The sequence below is a fragment of the Aphelocoma coerulescens genome, chromosome 9 (assembly GCF_041296385.1).
Source record: "Aphelocoma coerulescens isolate FSJ_1873_10779 chromosome 9, UR_Acoe_1.0, whole genome shotgun sequence".
NCBI classification, from domain to species: Eukaryota; Metazoa; Chordata; class Aves; order Passeriformes; family Corvidae; genus Aphelocoma; species Aphelocoma coerulescens.
The window spans coordinates 24,053,063-24,072,538 of NC_091023.1; the positions used below are offsets into that span (position 1 = coordinate 24,053,063).

The 19,476-nt window shown below is 40.7% G+C and overlaps 1 protein-coding gene across 2 annotated transcripts in view; it reads left to right on the top strand.

Moving 5' to 3' along the window:
- BCHE (butyrylcholinesterase) overlaps positions 1-19,257 on the top strand; it is a 52,444-nt gene extending 33,187 nt beyond the window's left edge. For both annotated transcript variants that reach the window (XM_069024130.1, XM_069024131.1), the window contains exons 3-4: positions 12,161-12,327; positions 19,012-19,257. In XM_069024130.1, the coding sequence (XP_068880231.1) occupies positions 12,161-12,327; positions 19,012-19,133 (289 nt within the window). In that variant the 3' untranslated portion in view covers positions 19,134-19,257. The remainder of the gene's footprint in view (positions 1-12,160; positions 12,328-19,011) is intronic.
- Positions 19,258-19,476: the final 219 nt, after the last annotated feature.

A 19,476-nucleotide genomic window follows, 5' to 3' on the forward strand; every position in this document is an offset into this window, starting at 1 on the left:
GAAAGAATTTAAATTTCTCTTTTTAAACATTTTTAAAGTTCATTTTTCTGCCATGCCTTTGTTATTCTTCAGGAAGCTTTTGAAAGCAGGCAGAGGACACTACCAGGTCCTACCAATCCCAAGCAGCAGGATGCTCTGCCAGCTCTGGGAAGAGGAAATTCTATTTATCCTGAAAAACTGGAGGACATCCCAAACCCATGGGTGCCTTTTCTGTTCCTTTATCCATTAGATTTGGTAACTCTTTAGTCGTGAGAGATGCAAAGTGACAAGAGCCAGACAAATCAGATGAGCTGAAAACTCAAGCAAGAATATAACAGAGCTCACAAAGATAATATTTTTTAAGGCTTTGTGAAAAATGTTTCGGATAAAAGGAAACGGGCAAAACTTGTCTCCCTGCCAGTTTTACAACTGCTGAAACAAATCTTTGCAGCTTTTTCTATAAAGTGAAGCCTTTGAAATATTTCCTCCTATGTTTTAGGGGAATTTGTGAGGCTTTGATTGTCCCACTAAAGCTTTGAAGCACTTTGTCTGGTTATTATTGCCTTTCCCTGATGTTCCACTGGTAGGCACATAATAAATTTCAGAGCTTTTGTTACCAACTTCTCCCACCCTGTTTATAGAGAGCAGTTTCAGAGCAGTGAGAACAAAACCAACAGCCTCATATAGAGTCCAGGCAGCACTTGAACTGGGGACCTATATACTCTGGCTGTGGGAAGGACTGAATATACTGGGAAAAAATAAAAATAAAAAACTCCAAGCACTTTTAATTTCCCCATACTTCAGGAAGTTGGAAGTTTTATGTCCCACTGAGCCATTTCAAGGGAAGAAATTTACTGTGGGCTGTATTTCTGCCAGAGATTCGCTCGTCTTCACAGGGATAGAGGAAAGTTTTTGGGTTGCAGGCGTTCTGATCCTCACAGGGTCTTCAAACATTGCAAAGCCACAGCTCGGGGGGACCAAGAGGAGCCTTTCCCTGAGGCTGCTGCTCCTGAGATCTCACACTCATCCAGAAAAATGAATTTTTCATCTTAACAAGTGATTTTTCTTGATCAGGTCAAGAATCCAGAAGAAAAGATTTCTGGTTTAAAAAAAAAAAAAAAAGGAATATGAACAAAGCAAGAGAGAGGTTCCCAAAATTACAAAAATGTGTATGGAAAGTCTTTCTTCCCCATGTTAGGGAAAATCACAGCTTTCATTTTGACCCAAAAGGACACATTTATTCTCACATTTGCTGTCTTTCTTGTGAGTAATTTCTGAGCCATGAAAAAAAATTGCAGATATTATAGCCTTGAACAAAAAGGGGAAAAAAAAAGTTTAATTTTTAAGAAAATTTCCTCCTATTGTTCCACCTTCAGTTTTGAGTTCTTAAAAGTGACTCATCATTTTTACCAGAGTTTACATCCATTGTTATATTCAGAAACAGTAATGGAAACACCTTTTTAGCAAACTATTAGGAAACAGTGGATCATGGAAAATATCAGTAACCAGAGACTCACCTTGGCAGGCATCTCTCTCTCTCTCTGGCTTGCAAGCTGACAAGCTGTCATTGAATTTCAAAACTGAAAACAGGAGTATTTGATTCAGATATCTTTTGAAAATAAGTCTGGGATACAAATTGTTGAGACTGGTTTAATTTTATTACAAATATTGCAAATTACAAGAAGCTGTCTCGTTCCTTTCCATATGTGCAGCAAACACAATTCTGTCCACGCGGATTTTCCTCCCTCCAACAGATGAGTCAAACCATTATTTTCAAACAGGAGATGAGAACATCTATTAAGGAAATATTGTCCAAATATTGTAGGAGTCATTGAGTGAGAATAAAATTAAACCTAGAGCTAAAATGCAGAGGTTTGCCTGGAAGAGAACAGCGACAATGCTTTATGGAGCAGGGTAAGCCCAAATTCAATTGTCAAAGGCTGTGGGATCAAAACCATCAATGGTGATTCACAGACCTGGGGCTGAGCAAGGTGAGCTCCTAGCCCTGGAAGAGAGGGAGATCTGAGGAGCTGGAGGGTGTCTGGAGAAAGAAATGGAGCTGGGGAAGGGGCTGGAGCCCCAGGAGCGGCTGAGGGAGCTGGGAAAGGGGCTGAGCCTGGAGCAAAGGAGGCTCAGGGGGGACCTTGTGGCTCTGCACAAGTCCCTGACAGGAGGGGGCAGCCGGGGGGGTCGGGCTCTGCTGCCAGGGAACAGGGACAGGAGGAGAGGGAACGGCCTCAAGTGGCACCAAGGGAGGTTTAAGTTGGATATTAGGAAAAATTCCTCATGGAAAGGGTTGTTCTGCCCTGGTGAAACCTGCCCAGGACCATGGTGGAATCCCTGTCCCTTGAAGGATTGAAAATCCGTGTGGATGTGGCACTTGGGGACATGGCACAGTGGTGGCCTTGGCAGTGCTGGGTCAGCAGCTCAACTTAAACATCCTGGAGGTCCTTTCCAGCCTAACTGATTCAGTGATTCTCTGGATCCAAATCTTGGATAAGGCCTCATAACTGAGATAGGTTGAACAGCCTGCACTGGACAGCGTTCCCTGCTGTCCCAAGGGCCTGGCGGAGTCTGCACAGACACATTCCGGGCAAAGGAGAGGGATGAAGGGAAACAAGTGTTTCAAGAGTGAAATAAAAGCATGGTGTGATTGCCACCTCAAATTTGGGAGTGAGAGTAACAAACCTGGGTGGAAATAATTTAGTGTTTGAAGGGAAGTAAGGAAAATGGAAAAGCAAGAGAGGGAAATGCAACTGCTGCAAGACATCGGGTGACCAAGAAATGCACAAAGGAGACAGAACAAAAAAGAGATGGAAATATGAAAGCAGAAAATGTCTGAAAGACTCTCAAACCATTTTGGGGGCAGAACAAGTCTGTGAACAGAGAGACGAAGGAAGGGCACACATGAACTTATGGGGTAAGTCTAAGGCAGATTCACACATAAAGCCAGACACTTCAGAGAGTATTTTACAGGCACGTAAACACATGGCTTCAAAAGGCACCGTGAAATTCTAATTAACGTTCACCCACGGTTAATCCCCTTTTGAAGGGCCACTCTTCTTCCGTGCTGCTTTCCTGCAGCTTAGCCCTTGTTCCATCATCAGAAGGCAGAAATGGAAGTTTGAAAGGTCTGCAAACCCCATTTTTCCAGGTGGTTCTGGAACACTAATCTGAGGTGATGCTGAGAAGTTTCACGGGAGGAATGGAAACCTTTCAGCGCACATTTTAATTTACTCCCCAATGCCAGAGATTGGCTGTTCCAGGGAAGTGGCAAAGGGGAGAGGAGAGGAAATGAGGAGCCAGAGATTGGCTGTTCCAGGGAAGTGCCAGAGATTGGCTGTTCCAGGGAAGTGGCAAAGGGGAGAGGAGAGGAAATGAGGAGCAGCAGAGGTTACCTAGCACCACGTCTTTTAAGGGAGCTCAATATGGTGTTTAATTCTGTTTTCAATCAGCTGCAGGGGAAGGCAGTGGTGGGGAAATGTAGTCAGAAATTCGGTGCTGGGATTTGGGAGAGTCTGTCCCCAGAAATCTGAAGCCGTGTTGGTAGAAATTGGGCATTTTGTGCTCACAGTTGGGGATGTTGCACAATTCTGTAAGAACATAAAATTAAAAGCTGCCATTCTCTGCTTTCCCAAACGCCTCTGGCCACCATCTGTGTCCTCTACCTTTCCTTGCAGGAACATAAGAGAACTTCTTCGTAACATACAAACCCTGAAGAGCATTACCTGTAATTTACACCTGACAGATCCTTTTCCTGATGGAACAGCTGTTCAAATACTGTGATTTTTTTAATTCTAGCAAAGTTTTTTTGTTTTAATGAAGTTTTAAATATCTGCCTCTCATGCATCTTATTCATGGTGAAACCCCCAAGTGAGTTTTCTGTACAACTGGAAATGCTCAGAGGTTTAACAGCTGGTTTTTTCCTAGTTACAAAGTAATCTGCATACCATGATTTCCACAAAACCCCCCTCGATTTTGAAAGTGAAGAACTTTAAACAGGTTCTTTCTCTCTTTTCATATTGTTTCTACTTGAGAGCACCCCTTCCATGGCTCCTGGTCCATGTGTTGGTATTTGGAGGTCTCCCTCTTGCTGCAGTTCAAAACAGACTTAGAAGATGTTACAAGAATGGGACATAATTTGAATTTGTTTACCGAAGGAAGTGTCACATCTAACTTCCACCTGTAAATGTCAGGCCTACAATGAATTTATGCCATAAGAAAATATTAGATTATCATTATTATTATTAATTAATATTAATATTGATATTATTAATATTTTAAAACAGTTTTTGGGGTGTAGAGAGCACTCAGTCTTCTCGTCTACATTTCCCAGCATGAAGCTGCAGTGGTTCTGTTTCTGATGAAGCAGTAACACAAATTCGCCCTGCTGACAGCTACCCAATAGTTTCATTTTTAGGACTGCTCAATTTGGCCTAGATTACATGGTCGTGAAAGTTTGTGACTCATGCACTTCCTCCCACTCACAGAAATACAGCAGTAGTAGAAAATATAAAGAAAAATGCCACTGTGATGAAATCCATCAGGACACAACGAATCCAGAGGATTTTGGTTGGTGCAGGGCTCTGTGGAGCATCCATCCTGAAAATAAATCATGATTAGGGCAATTTCTATTGAAAACAAATTTGAACTATCATATCCTGGTGTAGTATCAACTACACACTCTCAATTGCAAATTTAGTCTCTAGCGATAAGAAAAGCATTGAACACATTTATCCAACAATTTCTGAGTGCCTGGGATGAACTTTATTAATGGGAAGGAAAGGAAGGAAGGGAACAAGCAATAATATCCATGAGCACAGTATTTAGTCTTTCTCAGAACCAGCTGGGCTGACAAATTTTACCAAAGGCACTGGGAATTTAAAACCCGGTATTAATGGCTTTATGGCTATAAAAACATTCTTCTCTCTCTTCACGCCCTCTTTGTTGTTTCTGATGAAGCCCTGGTTTGTTCCAGGGAGCAATTCTGGTTCAGATATTGCGTAGGTTTGTGTTTTTCCAGGTCATGAAGAGGAAGAGAGGTTGCAGAGGAGATAAAACAGCCTGAGAGAATGACTAAAAGGGCAAGTGCCAGGTGCCTGCCTACCTACTTTTTCTTTTACTTACCTATTATGGAAGGTACTTCCTCCAAGGTCTCAGTGGGGTTCAGGACCTTCTTCCATTTCCAAATATCCCTCTTCAACCTCTACAAGATAAGACTAACTAAAGTTCCATTTGATTTCTTGCTGCAGCCAGGAGTGTTAAGAAATAGCAGCTTTGAAAAGCGGCCCTTGAAAGTGGAAATTGATACCACACAAAAGGGCCGAAGGGTCTTACAAAATGCTTTACAGGAATATTGGAAAAAAAAAGGCAAAACTGTTCCTCCAGCACGAAAAAGGACTAAGGTGCAGTGCTGCCTCTCTCATGTCTATCCAAAAGTGATGTAAATATGACATGTGAATTTCACCACCAGGACCTGAGTCCTGGAGAAGGTGTGAAATCATCTCTGTGGCCCTTACACAGAACAGCGGGACAGTTCCAGACCTCGTATGATAAAATCCCGTCTCATCCATGCTCTGCGTGGAGTTTGGGGGTTCCTGAAACAGCCCCAAACTTGGCTGGAACATTTCAGAGTGAAGGAGACTCATGTGCAGCATGGCCCAGGGGGTCAGAAATGCAGGCAGGGGTTGAAGGGCTCGTTAGCTCTGGCTCAAGCTCTTTGTTTCTCCTGACACCAGAGCAGGCTCCCATCCAGGAGCCAGGGGTTGGAAGCACCCAGCTCCTAAATGCACAGCAAACAGCTCAGGCAGAACCTCCTGCATCTAAATGTCTCAAATACTCCATCATTTATGACCCATGTCTTGAGGCCTACCTTATATATAGCAGGAATTCATGACCTGCATGAGCAAGAATTGTTTCAGCTCGATGGGTGCTCCATGAGGCTCTTTGGAGCACAACACGAGACAAAAAAACATAACAAATAGCACAAAACAACACAAATAACACCCCAAAAAACCAGGAGTAACAGCTTGTTGGTTCATTTCCTGAAACTGATATTGGTCATAATAGCACATACCATGATAATTTATAGTTTAAGGCATTTAAACAGGCAGCTGCTGTCAGCAGGCTGGAATCTGGAAGGAATATCCTGAGCTTTATTTAGCCTGTGAAGGTGTAAGAAAGCCTAGCTGCAAAGGTTCTTCTCCAGTTTCTGTCGGTTAAAGGCTTTGCCAGCTGGATCCTGCTGCTTTCTTCAGGGATCAGCAGAAGGAATAATATTTACCCAGGCTAGAACTTGCAAAGCAGTTTCCCTTCGCTCTGGCTCAGGCACACTCTGTAGTCACTGGATTATGGACTCGTGTGTGATCTGGGAGTGAGAACTGAGCACAGCAGGGCATAATGAACTTCCCCCACCCAGCTGATTAAAAAGGGAGTTTGAAGGATTCAAGTCTGCGCATCCCTCAGACTCGTAGTGCTCACCAGAGGAGCCCTTTCATTCCTTGCTGTGGGAATCTCAGTAAGGCTCAAATGCCACAAAATCAGGATTTTTGTGCCTCATTAAGGAGAATTACGTGAGATTTTTTTTGTTTCAATTCCATGAGAATTTAAATCAATTCTATGATAAATGTTTAATTACTTATAATTTCAGAAACCGGTCGCTATTTTCTCACAATAATTAAATTCTAATAAATAAAGTGATTTTAAATATGATTTTTTTTCCCCAGGTTCCCCAGTTCTTCATAGTACTACAGGTAGTGATATTTTGGGAAGAGCAAAACTCCAAGGAAGCTCATGAAACTGAAAATCATGGTTTCCAATCACCCAGTATTCCACATGCTGACAATCCCCCTGCCTGAGCTGTTATCTTTCATTGTGATAGTTTTTAAAGCTTGGATGATAATAATAATAATAATAATAATAATAACAACAACAATAATAATATTTTTTTTTTTTTTAATTTCAGCTATAGATTGTATAGCTGCTGTCTGTCCCATTAGTCTAGGAGGATAAGGAATGTAACTTCCCCTTGCTTGTTATTCCAGATAGGCCAACTCATAAACTTTGAATAATGGACACAAAAGTGCCCCTCCCATTTTTGCTTTTGCAATTTCTCATAGCAAACAGCCTCAGAGTCTACACTTTAGTGCAAAATATTTTGGCATAATGTAAGGATTTTACCCATCCAGCCACTTCTGTAGGTGGTAGAAGAGTAGCTGATTTGGGAAAACATCCTGGGTAACTGCCCGAATTTAAAAAAAAATCTAAGGATAAGTTCATTGTACTGAATCACAGAAATAGTGACCCAATTAGTGGTGATATTGCATCAGATTCAATCTACCCATTCATGCAGAGAATTTCTGATTTGTAGGGGCTTCAGTCTCTGAATGAAAATTTTGTGCATTAGTTACAGCTTCAGGGGATATTTTATAGTTACCTTTTTTTTTTTACCAGTCACAGATATTTCTTCATCCTTTCCCTTTCTAACTTTTCTAAGGCAACTTTCCAGAGCAGGTTCATTTTCTTTGTTCCAAGAGCTGGAACTGCTCCTCAGGTTAAGGACTTAGGGTTTTCAAACTCATGGACCTCTCTGGTGCCTACTTAGCAGTGAGTCATCTGAAACGAATGGCCTGGTATGAAAAACTGGGATCGAGCCAAATTGTTTGAGGGTTTGAGAAGACTCAGCCAGGAGTTAACAGTAAAATCTGCTTTGCTTTTTAATGGCACTGGGCTGGGAAGTGTCTGTTAAGCTCCCAGTGGTGCCATCCAAGCACCTTACACAACCTTCTGCTGTCCCTACCCAATCACCCCCCGGGGACCACACCACCACCCCAAACTGAGATTAGCCTGGCAGCCAGTGTGCTGCAATGGGAAAATGAGCATAGGTATAAATATCACACGTCCTGGCCTTTGGAAATCATGTGAGACATCTGGCTGCTTGGCCTGACTAATGCCACAAACACTTCCCGTCCCTCCAGGGCGGGGGCCTGGAGCAGCACAGGGGGGCCTGGTGCTCCTCATTAGCATTCCTGCTAATTAGGAGTGTCCTCCTGGCCGAGTGGGAAAGAGGCAAAACAACAAAATGTTTTCTTCCAGAATGTGTATGTGGGAAATAAATATCATCTGTGTGGTTTAGACCTTAAAGTCATCCAACCTCAGACATGTGCAGAACCACCCCTTACTCCCAGAGCTGCCCTTGGGGAGAAACTTCTACACTGTGCTTCTTATTTGATGCTGAGCTGACTGTTGTGTGATTCTCCGAGGTTTTGCACTGCAGCTGCAGGAAATCTGCAAGAGTTGGGGTTGTTTTTGCTGTTGCATTCCCTCCAAGGCCATTCCCCCTGCCGGTTGTCTTGTGCTCATGGTAAGATTCCATAAAACGTCATCCCATGGGAACCAGCTGATTGCCAGTGCTGCCCAACAGCCACCAGGAATCACAAAAGCCAATAAAAAGGGTTCACATTCCCTCTCTCCTGCCTTTAAACCAGCTTTTAAAAAGAAAAGGGGCCAAATTGGAAATGAGCATCAGCAGGTCCAACCAGGGTGAAGCCAATGCAGTCACTCTGGGAGGGACAGGTCTCTGTTGGATTTCAGTTCTTCCTGCACAGGGTGCAGGAATTATCATTAATTTTCATTCATCTTAGTGGGCACTGAGATGTGGGATTGTTTTTCTTGTCCTCTGGAGAAACACACAACAAAAGTCAAAAATGGAGCAGCTAAATAGGAATGTGGAGAAAGCTTGGGACAGTCTAAGCTGGAGTGTGGGACAGTGGTTTTACAAAGGTAAATCCTAAAGCAGCCTAAAAATGTTTGCAGGAGAGTTAGCAGAGAATATTTTCCATTCTGGCCTTCTTCAAAATACAACTGAGCAGTACAAAAGAATGTGCTAAATGATGGAATTCACTTTATGAGTCTTCACTCTGCTGTTCAGAGCTCACTCACAAAAATAAAGGGAATATTTTCCTGGTACTTTATATCCTGAATGTTTACCAAAACCAGTCAGATGATGAATGACATTTTTTTGTGTATGATAAAGCATTTGTAAAGGTAATGCTGTGTGAATATTAATAAAAATGCAGTGAGCTGGTGTTGTATCTCAGGCTATATTGATCATATTAATGAGAACGGTAATGTATGTATGTTTATTATGATTAACAGAACTCTGTTCATGTTGCATTTTCCATTTGAATGAAATTAACTTTTTCTAAAGTTGCTGAAGATGAATATTAAATACAGAGAAATGATTGGTGAATAAGCTCTTCCAAAACCCTCTTCACGCCCATATCAAATCTCGTACACTTGCTATAAATTAATCTTGAAAACTAAAAGTTATTGGCAATTGTGGATGGAAAAACCCATGAGGGAAAGAACCTGATCTGAGTAACAACAAGTGCAACAAAGAAACTTCCACATAAGGACATATCTTAACAAAATAATTCGCTATAAATGAGCTGCTGTGCCACTACCAGAGTAGAGAGAATCCAGCCTGTAATTTCAGGGCATATGCAAAGAAAAAATGTAGCTGAAGGAATGAGACAAATTCTGTTTACACCAAAGTTTAAACACAGGTGGTTTGAGTTTATTTTGTTTTGTTTTGTTTTTCTCTCTTGCGTTTCTTTTCTGGGAGCCATTCAAAGAATTGTATTTCTTCACTGACTTAAGAGGTGCTCCTGCAAACAATAAAAGGGGTAGAAAAGGAACCAGATTCTTTCTAAGATATTCACTGAAGCTCATACTGCTGCTCTCTTTGAAGATGTCCCTGGTCATTGCAGGGAGTTGGATCTTCCAAGGTCCCTTCCAAGCCATATCATTTGATGACTTTGTTCAAACAAAATTAAGGTCTTCCCTGAATAAAGCTTGTCCAAGGAAGGCGATTTGACAAGATAAAACCACAAAATTCAGGCCTGGCCTGAAGATGCACAGCCCAAAGCCTTTCAGGACACACCATCAGACCCCAGCAACAGCACTGAAGTGGCAAAACTGTAATTACTGAAGCAGAGGTGATTAAGCAGTACCAGAAGATGAAAGAGCAGAGGTTTGAGGACTTGATAAAAGATGATAGAATGGAGGTTTCCATGCAAACTGAACTTTTTTTTTTTTGGTAAAAACAAGTTTCTGTAATCTGTCAGCAAAGATTGTCCATCCAAACCTAAATGGGCAGAGACAAGTTTGTGCAGGGTATTGGATTCCTGTCTGCTCACTGAAGGTATTCCCACCATACTTCCACTGTTCTTTTCTAATATTATTCGACTTTGAATTTGGTGCAAAGAACAGGGAATTTTAGAGCCTATTCTGGGCACTGCAATTCTCATCATGAAGTTATTAGCAAGAAAGAACGAACAGTAATTGTGAGGGAACAACAAGGTTATAATCATAACTTGTTCCAAATTATACTCCTGTGATCTCCCTTTTGCTCCGACCGGGAGCTGCTTTTTAACTTGGGAAATTTTCACTAATGAAGCTAAGAAGGAAATTACTGGGCATTTCTTTGAGCAGTAAACTTCCTAGAAATGCAGAGATTGTCGTAATCAGCAGGTTCATGGGCTTCAAAGTGCTCTGTTCACCTGACAGTTCTTTCAATCATTTTTTAGTAAAATACATCTGTAGCCATCGAGGCATTGTGTAATCCCCCCACACACCTGTAAATTATAATGTGGGATGTCATGATTTATTTCATAGCATAAAAGCTGTTAAATGAATACTGACAGCACCATTAGCGTCCTGATCTTGAACTCAAGTGCAAGTCAGCTCTGCTTAAGTCATCATTCTCAGGAGCCACAAATAAATGTGCACTTTAGAAAGGTGCCATAGGTTAATCAGAGCTGAATTAGTCAAGAAAAATCCATGAGGAAGGGTGCAGTTCAGGAAATGACAGCCTGAAGCTCTTATTGCAACGCTGGTTCTTGCAGCAGCCAATGCCAAAGATCCCAGAATGGAAAAAACATGGGCTGAAAACTTGATTAATTCGGAATTAACTGAGAGATACTGATATTGCTTCAGCATCTTGTGCTCTGACTGCTCCCACACCTCATGCCTTGTTCCCACTTTTGGGAAGCAGAACCCAAATGGGCTCCACTCCCTGGACTCCTCTTTGCCTTCTGCCTTCTGGGAAGTGTCCTGGTGAAAAGTAGAGAGAACCAAATTTACTCAGCTCAGAGTTAATTTATCCCACCAAGAATCATCAATTACTGTTGCTCTGCCTTAAATCCCAGATTACTTGATATCAGCTTCTAGGAAAGAAAATGGCTCCTGTGCTTGCCCTGAAATAAAATATTTCATTTCTATTCTTAACCTCTTCTGAGTTAATGGTGATCTTTGACTGTCTGAAATACAAATCTACTTCTATTCCTGTAAATCATATTCTGTTTTGTTTGTTGTCTAATGTGGTGCTGCCCATTTTGTTGTTCTCCTACACATTTAAACCATTTTTCCCCCTCATACAGATACTGACATTTTTGGAGGTGAATAGCTGGATGCCTGTCCTTAGAGCCGTATGAATTCTGTTGTATTATAAATATTTATCCCAACTCTTGTAGTACCAGCAGCTGTGCTCATTTCCCATGCAGAGCTGGTTTTATAAAGGGTCAAGCACTCTGTACCTCTTCCCAGTTTCCACAAGATTTCAGACTGTTCCCATCTGGCCCTCCACTAACAGGACTCAACATGCCTCAAGGATGGCGGTTCCTTCGTCATGAGGAGTAATTGTTCTCTCTCCCAGGACAGATCTTATCCAAGTTTAGGCATTGTTTCTACCTTTACTTGCATGATTATCCCTGTTGTTTATCCCAATCTATTTGTCCATCTAAAGGGATCAGAGGCATTAAAACTAAAACACAACCCACTCAACCTCTCAGACAGGCAGGCTGGTTTGTTCTTAAGTCATCCCTAATAATTCACAACGTCTGTGAGAACCTCCAGATTCAGAAAGTTGTTTGAATATGATTATTTATTAAGTTTTTCCCTTTGATGAAACCAGAACACCTCAAAAGGGGATTTCTTTTTTTCTTCAAATGAGGGTAAATGAAATTTATCTGCCTTTTTTCCCGTTACTTACAAAAGGACACATCAGTCATTCCAAACTAGCACATTTAGGCTGAACAACTGTTAAATAACCCCAAATCATGCTTTATTGTGTGCTGAGGTGACTTCTCATTCTAAATGAATTGTTTCTTTTCTCATTTAGAGCTCCAAATGGGACTCTGACTAATGGAATAAAATGGCCAGTCTTCACTAGTACTGACCAGAAATATTTGACACTGAACACCAACACTTCCGAGGTACTGACAAAATTACGAGCTCAGCAGTGCCGATTCTGGAAATACTTTTTCCCCAAAGTCGTGGAAATGACAGGTAACAATTCTTCTCTTTAATATAAGATGCTGTAATACAAAATTTTTGTGCAAGGATCATTTGCTGGGCGTTAATGTGATACTTGAGTTCAGATCTTTGTGTTCCTGTTTGTGACTGAGATGTTCAGTTGGACAAAACTGAATTGGTGTTGGAGAAAAGTGTCTGTGGGGTGGTGAGGGTGGACCCCAGAACGTGCCCTGTGCTTCTGGCTGTGGGGGCACCACCCTGTTTTGTACCAGGACAAAACCTGGACACACACCCAGGGCCAGGACTTTGCAATATGGATTTTCTCTCTCCCAAAATGCAGATGCAGCCACAAAGTGAGACACTGAGTGCTGAAACCTCTGTTCTTTGGTACCCCCTGCAAGAGTCTTGGTGCCACCAGGCTCTGGATTCCCAGATGCTGGAGAGAGCAGGAAAATCAGTGCTAAAGGAGTGCTTGCACTGGGAATTCCGGAGGCTTTAGATGTTCTGTATAAACTGTGGGACCTTATGGGATGTTTTATTTGGATTATATTATCTATTATTTATGGGATTCTATTTTATGTAACTAATCCCCTGAGGATATGAAGTACACTGCCACTGCCAAGAGGGGATTGTGGTTTCCAGCTCACGTGAGAGCCCTGTGTTTTATTTCTGGAGTGTCACTGCTGACAACCCCGAGGCTGCAGGACTTGCTGATGGAACCAAACTGATTTGTGCCATGTATACAATGGATTTATGAGACTCACTGCCAAGAAAAGTATAATTGTTTGGAACTTTAAGGTCAGTTAAACACAGAAGACTCAAATTTTTCGAAGACCGATGGCACTGTTTTCCCAAAGCCCAGGAACAGATGAAGCCTCTGTGCTTTGGATTTCAAAAGGAATTGATTTTATAAAGTGGTTTTGCAGCTCTGAATCACATTCTGCAGATTGACTGGGGGAAATTCTCATTTCAAAAACGAGATACACTTTAAAGATGTTAATTAGTAATTTAAAATCTTTCTCTAAGACTGGAGTTTGAATGCTCGTCTTAAAAACCACGTAAGCATTAAAAATATGTAAACTGTCATGGTGCACAGATGATTCCTTCTGAAATAATTTATTCCTTCCTCATTTGAGTCTGTGACTGTATTATGGCTCAACTTTTATCCCCTCTCAATTCAACAGATGTTTTTCAATTAAATCAAGAGACGCGAAATCAGTAGGTAAAATGAATAATTTATGAGGCCTACTCTGTGATTTTAAAATCACAGCGTTCCCAGTTACTGATGGATTTCGGGGAGGTTTCAAAGATTCCGACAAGTTTGTGCTGAGCCAGAAGAACTGAACTCTTTTACATATTCCTTTAACCTGGCTGGGAAACCCTAGGGAAAAACGTGGATCCTACAAATGGGCTGAGCTTAACGAAGTCCATGTGGAGCAGGAGGGAGCAGATCACCAGAGTTCAACACGTCGTGGAGGAGATCAGAGCTGCTCTGCCTGGTCCTGTGGGGTGAGGGATGATGAAGCAACACTCAGGATCTGCCAGCAGACATAAATGCATCACTGTGCCACACTCAGTAATTCACAACATAAATTTACATAATTTAATTAAAAGAAATTCACGAGCGTATTCTTAGCAAAAAGAGAAGAATCGTCGTGTCTGGATCCTAATATAGAACTGAGGCAAGAATGTTGTCAACAAGTGGCACTGCCTTGTCATGTATCATCTGTCAGTCCCTGAAACATTGCAAATATAAAAGCAGGGTATTTCCATTATGTTCCCTATACAATATTATACAATTCTGACAGAAAACCCTTTAAAATCCTATGTACAAACATGATATAATAGCTTATATTGCAATAATTCTCTTCACTGAAATATTATTTTGCACTTCCTCACTCCTTTTATGCCCAAAGGACAGTGCACACCATTAATAGAGAGATCTCTTCATGTTCTAGGGGCCTCTCATTTCTATGACTCCTTTCATTGAAATATTGTTAGAAAAAGAAGGTTGCCTTAACGTGAGGTGATATAAGATGACAGGGAAAAAGTAAGGAATTTTTATGTTCTCATTATTACAAGTTCAAAAAGGGTTCAGATAGGCAAAGTAGAATTCTATCAGGTAGAACACAAAGAGGATAATCAAAACAACTTATTTTGCAGAGATTATGATTTTTCAGCCTCAAGTGATCAGGATTTGCCATGGATGTGCTTGGTAACCCCTTGCTCAATTCCTGACCCACTCCTAGCCCAAGCCTTGCCACCTACTGAGGGATTTTAAAGCCTTTAAAGTCCAGCTCCAAATGTGTCCTGGATCTGAACCAGCCTGTTCCCATCACAGGCTGGGAAAGACAAGTTCCCTGAGGCAGTTAAATAGATGAGAAATATATATCTTTATTGTTAGATAATTCACATTTTCCTCAAGCAATCCTATCAGATTTTTTTTTTTTTTTAATTCTTATGGTTGTGGGGTGGGAAAATAATAAGGAAAAATAAGGCTTTCACAGTAACACAAGAGTAACAGCCATATGTAAAATACAGCCTTGTTATCTCTAGACTATTTTGGAATGATTTTGGTATGATTTTGGAAGATTTCTCAGTGTCTTGTCCTCCAATTTCAATACATAAATCCATAATTGAAGACATGAGTCAGAACCTGCAGTTCTGAACCAGCTTGATAATAATCACTGAACAAATAACTTGGATATAGACACGGGCTCTCAACTCCAACCAGACACAATTCCTACCCATATTTTAACCCAATTTCCAAGGCCCTGAGCACACCCTGCACCTCACTCACCCCAAAGCAAGCTGGGAGCACTCAGCATTTTTGATTTCACTTTGAAACCAGAAGGGTTTCTGCTGGCTGCAGCTAAAAGAATCACACAGGAGGGGCAGTAAACAGTAAGTGACTTTTAAGTAGCTTTTAGAGCAATCATATGTTAATTATAAAAGCATCAATGTTAGACTTTACCTCCTCAACACAGCCTTTAATGCATCTAAAGCCTTTCCTATTTATATGTGCCCGTTTCCTCTTGATTGTAGAACGCTGCAGGCAGCCAAACTTTCCATTTACTCTTCCATTCCTATTTTAGTGTGCCTAATACATATTTTCCTATTTTATTTGATATTACTGCGTCATGTATCATCTATGAAGAAATCAAACTAGGTAATACAAATGCATTACTTTTTAAAACCAACCCTAAAAAGATTTTTTTATGTGGAGGCAGAGAAAAGTTCAACCTCTTGACCAATGAGTAACAGTGATTGTTGTGTTTGCTGTGATCCTCCAGCCAGTGTCTGGATTCTACAGAGCTAAATACTCAGGGTGGTAGGAATATTAAAAATTTGACTAAATAGAAAATTCACCATCAGAATTAAATTAAACTTCCACAGAGCTGGATATGTGAAGAAATGTGAATTAACCACAAGTATCCTCACCAGTACTACTACACCTACCAACAGAGACTTCATTCATTGCACCTATGAACAATAAGTTTCTGTACCTAAACAATCTGATTTCTTTCCAAAATTTCCAACATGTCATTGGAAGGAGAACAGCCCTTAGAATAATTCATCTCCCAGAGAGCTCTGCTGGCTTCTGGGAGAACCAAAAAAATAAAGGAATCTGAAGTCCTTGAAAACATGTGAAAATGCATATACTGCTGTGCCTAGCAAAGTTCTGATATCCACAGAGTGTGATTAAAGAATATTGAATATAGATATTATTTGTTTCTCCTTTCTGCACCTTTGTGAAGAAACTCTCACCACGACAATCTACAGCATAAACCTGTGGCCTTTATCATACTAATGAACCCAGAAACTTGCAGGTACTTCCAAACATCAGCTGTTGAGGACAGAAAAATTAATTCTAACGTGTCATCCCTTATTAATTAACAGCTATACGGTCTTTATCCCAATCCTAAATGTATTTTTGTGTGTGAACATTAAGATTAGCACTTTATTGGCACATCCAGCAGTTCAAAGGATGGGATGGTGATAAATTTAACTTTGCTGCAACACCATTAAAGTAAAGGGATGGATGGAATGATAAGAAATTCCAGCTGATTGCACTGGCTCTGCTGAAGAATTAAAAAACCCCCTTTTTTTTGTTTTGTTTTGTTTTTTTGGTCTGTTAAACCTTTCAGAGCGCTGATTCACTGCCTACAGAATCTCCCCTTTTCTCCTTGTCCGCCTCACTGGACTTTGCACGGGGCTAATGGGAATTAAGGTAAAGTTTGGGATTGCCCCAGTGGCATACAGCAAATTCCCTGTGTGCCCTGTTGGCTGCCTCCGTGGCTCTGCAGGCACCCCCTGCTCTCAGCTGTAATTATTGGTCAGCTTGGACTCTCTCATCTTTTTCTTTTCTGCCTCCCAGCTGTCAGCTCATCTAAGTCATGGGTGGTTGCTTCCCAGAGATTGATGATGTTGGTGATAATGGGATGCATTGACTTGTGACTTCAATTTGGATCTTATCACTGGGGGGAAAAAAGCAAACAAATGGGAATTCAGGTTCTTATTTCAGTGTTTTCCGTCCCCCTTTTGTCTTTTTGATTCATAGTGGTGGCTCCTCTGAACTTTTTGATGTCTCCTTTCTCTAGCTGGTGCACTTCTTTACCATAATCTTTAAGAAGCACTGAAAAGCCCCATAATTCATACTCCAAAACAGTGACTTTTAATTCAGGATGTGTCTATGATAGAGATATTCCAGCATCTTTGGGCAGACTTCAAACACCTCTACACCTGAATAATTAAAGAAGGGATGTTTTTAGGTTTCCTTTTTAATTCATTAGTGGAGGTTTTGCCTGAATAAATAAAACTGGATACCCAAAATCAAGAATAAAACAAGAAACACAGTTCAGGCAGTTTTCTCCAAATAATGCTGCTGCTGCTTCATACACTGAATTACCAATCTGTTTGACTTAATGTGGAAAATTTGGCTTTGCCTGAGACCCTGACTACATCTTTAAATTAAATATGTGCAAAGGAGAGTTCTTAGAGTCAGGAAAGCAGAATGTTGTGCGTGTTTTGTCCCTTTAGTTATGAGTTCTATCTGCATAGCTTAGCAGTGAAAATGAGGTTTTATTGTTACCAGCATTTCCAAATCATCTCCGAGTTAACGGTGGTTGTGGCCTGCAGAAAAAAGAAATTTCAAAATATCTGAACTTTCCTTTGATCTCTGTTGTAACCAAGCTTATTTACAACTTTGAGCTGAGGGAGAAGGATGTGGTTAATTTATTGACATTTTTTCTCATATTTGTTCTTCACACTTTCCCTTTTGACTGCATGTAAAAGTACAGGACTTCCCGGAGAAAAAGTATCTTGGTTTTATTTCTGGTCTCACTGGAACCAAGAAGTAAATCTCATTTCAAAGTCTCATTAAATTGCCATCTGGATTTCCAGACCAAAAAGGTTTGGAAATGTTGAGCTAAACTGCAGATAAGCGACCAAATTACTGGATGCTTCTCCAAGCTAAATCTCGGAATCAGTGAACTCTCTCTCCCAAATATTTTCTCTAGTGATGTGTAAAACACAGAAGTACTTCATTTTCACATCACCAGTTATACTTGCAGTGCTGGCAGATCATAAAAAAGGGGGAAGGGGTGTATTTATGGAGGGAAAGGGCCGAGGCTCTGCTGCAGCAGGAGAACATAAAGCCAAAGGAGCATAAAGAAACCACGGCACTGTTACCTCAGGAACACAATTACCAAGTTTTTCTGGAAGTGAGCTGTGCCAGGGTGGGACACCATGAGAGTTAGGACCAGAATGAATAAAGATCATAGACCATCAGTGGCTTCTGAACTTTATCCTGAAGTCTACAGCTGATACAAAACTGAACCTCAGTGACTGATAGAGCCTGCAGGCATTATCCCCCTTTCTGGTGGTGCATGGGATGTTCTGGCAAGGCCCCTGCCTTTCTCCATGGTGCTAACCACCTTTTGGGGCTGCAGGAGGGGATCCCTGTCCATAAAATCCTCTGGGAGCCCTGTGAAATGCTGTATTTTTATGACTCTTCTCATCCTCACCCTCTGCTCCCATGCTTATAACAAGTTTGGCAATAAATATTTTCTTGGGACACAGGATTACTTAGAAAATGATTTAAAGGTGGGGATGAAAAAGAAAAAACAGCTTCATGTTGACATAGTGCACATTTGGCAGCATCCTGCTCCAAACCTGTGCCCTTTATGCTTTAAACTTGGGGATTTATTCCATGGGAGGATGAAATCTGGACATCCATTGAAATCCATTAAAGCAATGGCAATCCTGTTGTTGTCTCGAACAAAGCTGTGATTTCACCTTATCTTTGCAAGCATCTCTCCCATTTTGTGTTATTTAGTCTTCAGGGTATGTAGGTTTCACTTCAGGGTATATTGAACCAAAGGAATATTTTGAGGATAAAAAAAAAAGTGGCTTTAAAATGATGGATTTGATGGACAGAAGAATTATCCAAAATTATTAAATATATACATATATATTTTTAAAAATCCAAAGTAAATTTATTACCCTGCCAGAATGCTATCTTTGCACTCCTTCCTTTCTGATGGAAAGACAAAATGCTAATCACTGAATTTTCAGTCATCCCAGGTTTAAGAAAAGAAGCAAAAACCACCCCATAACGTATTTGGAGCAGATGACACTGATAATCAAAATTATTTTTCAATTAGCATACAAAGAGATTCAAATTTAGATTAATGTAACCCATTTCATGTTTTACAGGAAATATTGATGAAGCAGAACGAGAGTGGAAAGCAGGATTCCATCGCTGGAACAATTACATGTCAGACTGGAAAAATCAATTTAATGATTATACCAGCAAGAAGGAGCTGTGCAGTCTCTAATTAATATGTTTACTCTTTCCAGTTTGTCCCTAGAACTGTTCATCAGGCAAATATCCAGGTAGCTTCCCAACATGTCGAGCATTAAATATGTTATGCAGATTAAAAAGAACTGTTAGAGATACAACTCTGATTCCAGATCTTTCATTTCTATTTCACCTCCTCTCCCAATAAAAAAACATAAGGCACCCACACCCTTTGAAGCTTCCCTGGGTTAAGTAGGACCACAGAGATTAAAGGCTGGAGATTAATGATGTACATATTGTTATAAATACTGATGCTGAAATTCACCCTTCAAAGGAACAATGCAAACTGTTGGAGGAAAATGGAACTTTTTAAAGCAGAA